General features: G+C 53.1%; 1 protein-coding gene across 1 annotated transcript; it reads right to left on the reverse strand.

Annotated features, from left to right (window-relative positions):
• Positions 1 to 4,790: 4,790 nt before the first annotated feature.
• LOC102287762 (cystatin-B) lies at positions 4,791 to 8,324 on the reverse strand. Its single transcript, XM_005907579.3, has 3 exons — positions 8,080 to 8,324; positions 5,554 to 5,655; positions 4,791 to 5,130 (listed from the first exon to the last, which is right to left on the reverse strand). Exons 1-3 carry the CDS (start codon positions 8,296 to 8,298, stop codon positions 5,002 to 5,004), a joined length of 450 nt encoding a protein of 149 aa, XP_005907641.2. The 5' UTR covers positions 8,299 to 8,324; the 3' UTR covers positions 4,791 to 5,001.
• Between the last annotated feature and the right edge of the window lie 903 nt (positions 8,325 to 9,227).

The raw sequence follows: 9,227 nt of genomic DNA on the forward strand, positions 1-9,227 counted from the left end.
CCAGAGGCTCAGACCCTCCAATCTTATATCATGGCCATTGGGCAATTCCAACAGGATATACGCTTGTGGGGTATGAACCAGGACCCAAAAGATCCTAAGGAGTCACCACTATATGCTCCAGGGACTCAAGTCCTAATTAAAGCCTGAAAAGATGGGTCCCTAAAGGCTCAACTTCAGCCCACATGGAAGAGCCCCTACCCTGAAAAACTTCTGCCCCCACAGCAGTCAAGGTGCCAGGACATGACTCCTGGATTCACTACTCACGAGTCAAGCCGTGGAAGAAAACAGAAGAGGACACTCAGTACACCTGTGAGCCTCTGGGGGATCTCAGATGCCTATTCAGGACTGCAAATGAGTGCCGTTCTAATGGACACCCTAACTCTAATGAAACGAATCAATGAAGCAAACGAATCTAATGAATCAAACAAATAATTCTAATGAAACAAACACCATCATTCTAATGAAACGAAATCTAGTTTCTGGAGAGAAGATTTCTCAGGACAGTTCTAAAGCGCCAACACATCTTGGTAGAGATTGTACTCCAAAACAGACAGAAGATAGATCTTCTGATCCCTGAACAGGGAGGAACTTGAGCCATCCTGGCGACGGGAATTTGGAATTGGCTAATGCCCCTACTAGGCCTTGTTATGCCATATTGATGCTGCTTATGATTGTTCCATATATTATCAATTGTCAACCTGTTTTGTCTCTGCCCAGGTCAACAAGCTATAACATGTGGTGCCAGTTCAACAAAGATATATAAAACTACAGCCGACCACGGAAAATATCACTCACCCTTAGATGGACACTGCTATAAGGACTCTGAGGCTTGAGACCAGCAAGAGGGGAGGCCCAATGCCCCTCGCCATCCCAGTTCAGCAGGAAGTAGCCGGAAAGACCTCGACGCACCTGTTCCCAGAGAATTGGGCCTCCTATCTCTTGAGGGGGAGTGTTAGGTAGTTAGAATAGGAAACAGGAGTCCAAAATGGCAGTGGCTAAAAGGCAAGGAAGGGAAAAGCCCGCAAAAATAGCAGAAAGGAAGGTCAAAGGAAGGTTTGAGGACTGGAGTGAGGACCTCAGGTAGAACAAACAGCACTACTGGCTAGCCTAATTTACACAGGGCAGGCCCAGGGGGAGGGAAAAACCTATAAAAAGACAAGCCAAAGGGCCAGGTCTCTGTCTTTTTCCCACGAACACACTCTCTCTCTTTCTCTCTCCTTTCTCTTCTCGTCTTTGGGCCAGGACGCCCTCACGCCTTGAGGATGTATTTTCCTGCTATTTTCTAAATAAAACTGAGCTGTAACATGGAGCTGTAACACTGATCTGTCTAAGAGCTATAACACAGTCTGTCCAGGAGCTGTGATGCGCCAAGGGCTTTAATGTCCATCGCTTCAAATTTTTGTTGAGATGAGACAGAACCGAGGAGACTACACTCGCCTGACAAAATGCAAGAAGGCAAAGTGGTGATCTGAAGAGGCTTTATAAATAGCTAAAGAAAGAAGAGAAGCAAAAATCAAGGGAGAAATGCAGAACTCTAAAGAATAGCAGGGAGATACAAGATGGTCTTTTTCAATGAACAGTGTATGTAAATAGAGCAAAACAACAGGAGGGGAAAGACTAGAAATCTCTTCAGGAAAATGGAAAATATCAAGGGAATATTTTGCCCAAAGATCGACATTATAAAGGACATATCTCTTAGACACTGAAGAGATCAAGAAGAGATGGAGCCCATCATGAGAAATGCTGAGCTGGATGAGTTGCAAGCTAAATCAAGATAGGAGGGAGAAACATCAACAACCTCAGAAATGTGGATGATACTACTCTAATGGCAGACAGCAAAGAGGAACTAAAGAACCTCTTGATGAGCGTTAAGGAGGAGAGTGAAAGAGCCAGCTTCAAACTAAATATTAAGAAAACTAAGATCATGGCATCTGGCCCCATCACTTTATGGCAAATAAGAGGGTCAAAAGGTGGAAGTAGTGACAGATTTCCTCTTCTTGGGCTCCAAAATGTGGACAGTGATGGCAGCCATGAAATCAGAAGATGATTGCTTCCTGGCAGGAGAGCTATGACAAACCGAGACGGTGTGTTGAAAAGCAGACGTTACTCTGCCAACAATGGTCCATATAGTCAAGGTTATGGCCTTCCCAGTGATCACACACGGTTTTGAGAACTGGACCATAAAGAAGGCAGAGAGCCATAGAATTGATGCCTTCAAACTGTGGCGCCGTAGAAGACTCCCTTGGACAGGGAAGAGATAAAAACTAGACAATGTTAAGGGAAATCAACCCTGAATACTCACTGGAAGGACTGATGCTGAAACGGAAGCTCTACTACTTTGGACACATGCTGCAAACAGGCGACTCACTGGAAAAGTCTCTGCTGCTGGGAAAGAATGAAGGCAGAAGGAGAAGGGGGCATCAGAGGATGAGATGGTTGGATGGTTATCACCGATGTAATAGACATGAACTTGGGCGAACTTTAGGAGATGGTATAAGGGGCAGGGAAGCCTGGCATACAGCAGCCCATGGGGTTGCAAAGAGCTGGACAGGACTGAGCCACCGAATGACAACGTGGCATCTGTGATACAACTCCGGAATGTGAACCAGGCACCGAGTCTGTGACTCCATCTGATCGTTAACTGCGTGCTTTCTTACTTGGATGGCGGGTGTGGGGGTGTGCTCCAAGGTTCTGCTCTATCCTGACTCCCGTTTTCTCTTATACTCCTCAGTCCTGAGGAGGAACAGGTGCAGAACACCAAAAGGAATAAAGTTTCAGATAGAGAGATTAATCATCAACTTAACAGAGGAACCCACAGGAGAGGAAGAACCCCCTTAGGGCTGCTGAGAGAGGATGAGTCGGGCGAGGGGAAGATGCCACCCACCCAGCACACCAGCTCCACTGCTGATGGGTCTCCTGGGACAGCCAGCACAAAGTCTCACACACTGGGGGTGTAAGGCAACAGAAATATCCTTACTCCCGGTTCTGGAGGCCAGAGACCCAAGTCAAGGTGTCAGCAGGGCCACGCTCCCTCCCAGGCTCAGCAGGAAGCCCCCCCCATCTCTTCCTGCCCTGTGGGGGTCCTCGGCTCATAGAGACAGCTCTCCATCCCCCCTCTGTCTTCACCTGGCCTACTTTCCTAGGCTTGGTTATCTCCAGATCTCTCAGCAAATGCCTTCCAAACCAGAGTCAAGTTTATGACCACAAAGGCCAGAGAGCAGCGGTGTGCACCGAGCCAGCACCCATGGCTGAAGGGGACACTGGGTCTAGGGACAGTGACAGGGCTCCCCCCTGCAGTCCCCCAAACCCTCTGCCACCCTGCCCCAAACTGCCTCTGGTGTCCTGTCTGCATCTGAGTCAATTTTCAACTGAGGTTAAATTCTTACAACATACACTTTGCTGTTTCATTTATTCTTTTATTCTATTTATTTTTTGAAGTAGGTTTCCTTTTTTTTAAAAATAGATTAGTTTTGGCAGCCCTGTGTGACATGTGGGAACTTAGTTCTCTGACCAGGGATCAAACCTGTGGTCCCTACAGTAGAAGTGTGTAGTCTGACCTGTGGACTGGCAGGCAAGTCTGCTTACCATGACAATGTGCACTTCACTGGTGTTCAGTGTATTCACAGTGGTGTGCAACCACCTCTTCTAGTGTCAAAACCTTGTCACCCCCAGCACACACCTGGGGGACCCTCTGTCTGAACCTGGTGATCAGAACTGCTTCTGTCCCTGTGCTCCATGTTCCCTGCTATGAGACGCTCCCTGCTATGACGTGGGCTTTCGGCCTTGTCCAGGCACCTACATAGCATCCCCTATTCCCACCTTTCACTCGAAGTTTCTAGGTGGAAATACAGCTGATTTCAAGTCAATGTAAATGTGCTCCCTGGCTTCTGTTTCACCAAACCAAGAGCCCAAGATGCAAGTTTTCTGTCCTAGAGCTCAGGATAGGGCAGGACACACACAGCTCCTGAGTCTCCTTCTCCTGCTCTCACGGGTCTGTTTGCTCCCCAAGGACTGTTTACCTGCTCTGCATTCAGCCCTCATGACCTGCACCTCCGATCCATCAGCAGCAGGCCTGACACACAACACCACCTGCCCCAGAGACGAAGTGGAGACAGGAAGGGGGCAGACTCTGCCCTCAGGAACAGGCTGTCCACCTGGACCCTGAGCCACACAGAACTGTCCCCAGCGTTTAGTCTTACAACGCAGGGTGCACTTTTCCATTCTACTGCACACGAATACACACACACGGCAAACACACCACTGGATTGACTTCACTAACGGTAGTAACCGGCTGCTGAAACCAGGAAGCCTTGAGACAGACCTAGCGCATACCCCGGGCAGTCAGTGGGTAGTTGGGGCCGGACTCGCAGGACATGGCACTCAGCGGGCCCTGCGGGTCACAGCCTCCCTGCACACATCTGTGCATCTCTACCCGAGCAGAAATGCGTGAATGTATCTGAGTCCATCTAGAACTAATGCTCTAGGGTCAGATTTTCTCACCCCCTCTTACTGTACACGATGGGGTGGGGGGTTCTGAGACCTGGAGACACGACACAGAGTCACCATGACAGCCTGTGGAGCTGTGGTTAGAGCACACGTTCCCAGAACCCTGGGTGTACCACCTGCCCACTGCCACCTGGGCCACCCTCTCCCCTCCTCGGCTCCTCAGGGAAGGGGGCTCAGGCGGCAGGAGGCCCAGCGGGGGCTCCACCCAGGACACCTCTCACCTGCTGACACTTCTCTACTGTGATTATAGCTTCAGATGAAGAAAAAAACCCCAACAGAGACAATTTGTGAAAACAGAAAACACATGTTTATTTAAAGATAACACAAGCCCCCCTCGAAAGAAATTTAGTTAAAATCATGGATTGGGAGAAAAAAATGAACACAGCGAAAGCAGGGAACAGAGACACCACCCCACCCCGAGGGACACCGCGTCTGGTCCCAGACAGGTCTGCAGAGGAGAGACCCACATGGGCAATGGACTCTGCAAAATCGGGCCTAGAAGTAGGTCAGCTCGTCGTGCCTGCCTTTGTTGGTCTGGTAGCTGGTCAAGGCCACGGGCTTGTTCTCATGCGGGAGGCTTTCAAACACTCGGATGTGCACGAAGTCGTCCTCGTCCACTTGAACCTGAAAGGAGAGTCCAGTGAGGAGCAGGTGGGGCCTCTGACCCCAAGTCCCCCTGCTCCACTGGACTTGGCTGGATGGTCAGGAGGGTCCTGGATGCCTGGAGGCTGCGTCCCTTCATGTCCCCAGAGACTGGGCTGAGGACACTCCCATCTTCCTCCTTCAAGTACAGGGGGTGCCCAGCCAGCACCCCTCACCCACACTTACTCCAGCAGAGCCCTGCGGGCCTCAAGAGGCTTGGTCCTCTCCTCCAAGGCAGCCGCAGGACACACGTGTACACACATGCCTGCACACACATGCTCATTTTAGACAGCCACCAACTCCCTGAAGCTGAGGGCTCCCACAGGACCCTGCTGAGCACTCCTGCCCTGGACACCTGTGAGCTCCCACTTCAGGCTCAACCTTCCTTTGAGGGGGACACCCCACCTTGATGAAGTAGTTCTTCCCAGCAACCAACTGGCTTTTGAACTCCAGAGCCTTGAACACTGGGAACTTCTTGTTCTCCTTCTCCTCCAGCTGGGACTTGACCTGGGGAAGGGGAGAAGGGAGAGACAGGTAAGCTCACCTGTATTAGAGGTTACAGCTGAACTCTAAGGCCCACATTCTACATACTTTCTAGAGCACATTTGTTCTTTACAGCTGAGCAGACATTAAAATGTTTGCCCTGATTTCAAGTACAGAAAAGTTTTTTAATTCTGCTGAGGTTTCAATGGTAATCATTTGCCTGTATCATTAGCCCTTTCTTTTCCAGACACAGATAGTTTCTATTCTCATGGTTACAACAGTGTATATGAGTTCGTACCTTACCATTTTCACTCAAATCTTCATTTGACAGAGTATGTAGTTTTTAATTACTTTGAAAGCTAAAACATTTTAAAATGTTAAAATTTAATATTAAATTTAATCTTCCATCTTATTGACGTGCCTTAATTCTCTTACGTAATCCCAATTTCTTCTGTGACAAAATATGCAGCAGATAAAGCACTTTTCTAGGAAAAAAAATGCTTTGCTGCATCTTTAGATGGTCTCTCTAGGTTGCAGGGCCTTTGGGCAGAGACTGTTTTGTGATCTTTGGTGTCAGATCTTTACTCTCAGATCAGTCATGTTTTCCAGGGTCTTGGCCTTTGGGGAACTGAGAATTTTTAAGGAAGAAGGGGAGAGCAGGTTGTTTTGTCTTGACTTGAAAACCTAAGCTAGTTTCCGAGTGCTCAGGCTGCTGTCTGGACCACTGGCAGCCACAGGAGCTTGCTGACTGCGCTGGAATCCTCAGACCAGTTGTGGGGCTCGGAGGAGTTCAGTTAAGACCAGGAGTGTGCTGCTCGGACAGCCGAGAGGATCACCATCATAAATGCCAGTGAGTCACTTGACAAAGGCCTTCAGGGAGGGGCCCTCCCTGTGAATGAAGTGGAGGAAAGGATCAGAGGGAGGGTCAGGTAGTGAGAATCTGGCCACCTGCTCCCTCCGAGTTTGCCAGGGCCCTCAGGTGATCAGCTGGGTGTGTCCCCCTGGGCCAGTGCCCACCTTTGACTGAACACTCACCTGTGTAGCCCCTGTTCCTGCTAGGTGTGCAGGGAATTGACCCTCAGACAGTTTACCTGACCAGGGAGGGCCAAGTGACACCCACAGACCCTCCTGGGGGTCTGGGATGGAATCACCTGTTTCAGGAGTGGAGGCAGGAGAACCCCACCCTGTGCAAGGACTGGGGAGAAGCCCAGGTGGAGGTGGTGGAGCAGCGGAGGTGGAGGCCTGCAGGACGGCAGGTCACTGACACAGCTCCGACCAGGAGAAAGATGAGCTGGACTGGAGCCAAGGAAAGCTCAGAAGGCCCCGGGTCACTAGGAAGCTGTCAGTTGCCAGACCAGAGTGACTAGGTGTGCAGAGGGCCAGGGAGGGCCCTAGGATAGGACTGGATGTGGTGGGTACAGGTCTGTCTCTGGCCTCACTTCTCCTCACCTGTTGATGAAAACTTCAGAACAGAAGGTGACCGGATGGTGCCCCTGCCCCTCACAGAGCCCACCCAGCACACGGGCGGCCTCCTTGTTCCCAGGGGCAGTGAGGACGGTCCACTCTCAAGGGCTGGACCCCAAATGCAGGCCATAGTGACAGAGACTCTCGTCTCCCGAGGGAACTCACACTCATTCAAAGCTCAGGTGACCAGCAGGAATTCTCCAGCCTGGAGACCCAAGAAAAGGCTGAGAGGGCTGGGCTCTCTGAGTGGCCACAGGGGAAAAGCTAGGAATCTCCTCCTGTCTGGCTCTCCTGGGAGTCCCAGCAAATTCCTACTTTTCACAGTCTCAGGAGACTGACTCAGCCCCTTCCTTTACCACAGTCAGATGGTCCCAACCACAGGAGAGGAACAGGGCTGAGCTCATGGCCGACGTTTAGGAAGAAGCAGCCAGGAAGGAAGGTTAAAGGACAAAAGCTTGTCTTCAGTCTCTTCTTCTTATCAGAACTCGAGCCTCCTGGGCCCTACTTGTGATGACAGGCAGGACAGGCCCAGCTCGTCCCACCCCAACCTGATCCTCCGGTGTAAGTGTTTTTCTGGAAGCAGGGCTGGACAGCTGACCAGGGTCTGAACCGGGCTCTGCCTCCTCGACCCAGCTACTTCCTGTTTCTAAACTTTTTATTGGAGACCACTCCAAATACAAAAAGGGCTACACTCAGTCCAGCCCGAGTCTCGGACGCCTGGGACCCGGACCCCAGATTCACGCATGGGGACCTCACCCCGCCTGCCGTATCCTTTGCTCTTTAAGTGCTATTCTCTGTCACCTCGCGCCCCCTAACCCAGTGGACACCTCCGCACCAGAGAGCTTCGCAGGCAGGGAGGTGCATCCGCTTGCGTCCAACCCGACTCAGGGAGGGATGCGCTCGGGCGCAGAGCCTCCGTCCCAGCGGGGATGCCTGCGGACGCCCCCGGCCCCCAGTACCCCAACCGCCCCACAAAGCCCGAACCTTGTCGGCGATGGCCTGGGTCTCGGCTGTGGCCGGCTGCGTGGCGGAAGTCCCTCCGCACATCATCTTGGCGGCAAGCGGGGCGGGAGCGTGCGGACACCGGGCGGCGGTCACGCGGGAGCGGCAGTCACGCGGAAGCAGCGGACACTCGCCGGAGGAGCGGACACTCGCGGGAGTGGTCGAGCGGAGTCGAGCGCCCAGACCTGGCGCGGCGGTCATGTGCCATGCGGGCGAAACCACAGCGCGCGGCGGGTGGGGGGGGGGCGGGGACCGGGACCGGAAATGGGTGCGGGGCGTCCCGGAAGGGAGTGGAGCGCGGGCCGTCCTGGTCAGTGCGGACTGAGGAGGACGGGAGCACGGCCGCAGCCCGGGACCCCCGTTGGGTACCGTCTCGGGACCAAGGGTCGTGTGCTGTAGGGCTGTTCCCCCTCCCGGGGTTTGGTGTCGTCCTCCCGGGCGGCGGAGTCAGAAGGTGTGGGCGGGGGCGCGGTCTGCAGGGTCCGGGGAGAGGGGTGGTCCCCGCCCCGCGGGGCTGTGCGCTGAGCTGTGCGTCTTGTCTAGGTTTCTGCGTCCCGAGCTGGGCAGGACGCGGAGTGGAGGTGGTCCAGCCTGCCCCCTTCCGGCGTCCCGGGCCACTCAGGGCCCCCAGACCCTCTCTCCTGTGTTGGCGTCCAGGTGCCCACACTGCAGACAGGATGACAGTGATGGGTCTTGAAATGAGAGGTGTTTGGGTTCGCAGAGTAGGGGGGAGCTGGCCCTGAAAGCTGCCCAGGGCCGGGGGGAATAGAATCCCCTGCCCGGCGACCCTCATCCCTAGGCCTGGCTCAGCGCCCTGCCTGTGCTGGTCTGCTGTGCACACCATGGGCGTGTGACCCGAGGACAGGGTGAAGGGCTGACATGGACGGACAGAAGAAGCACAAAGGAGTCCAGTGGCTGCGAGGTGATGACTCCCAGGGCCTCAGGCCCGGGTGGGGGTCATGGGGAGGGCGTTAGTAAAGGGTTTGGTTCTGGCCCTTAGCCTTAGGATTTAGAGTATGTGTAATATCCAGAAAAGAAAGGGTCCCTGTCTTTTTGGGGCAGGGTGGGGCTGTGCTGGGAGTTGTCTGGACAGGACTGGCCTATCAGAAAGGTCCAGCTGCCCCTCAGTG

Source organism: Bos mutus, chromosome 1 (genome assembly GCF_027580195.1).
Source record: "Bos mutus isolate GX-2022 chromosome 1, NWIPB_WYAK_1.1, whole genome shotgun sequence".
Taxonomy (NCBI): domain Eukaryota; kingdom Metazoa; phylum Chordata; class Mammalia; order Artiodactyla; family Bovidae; genus Bos; species Bos mutus.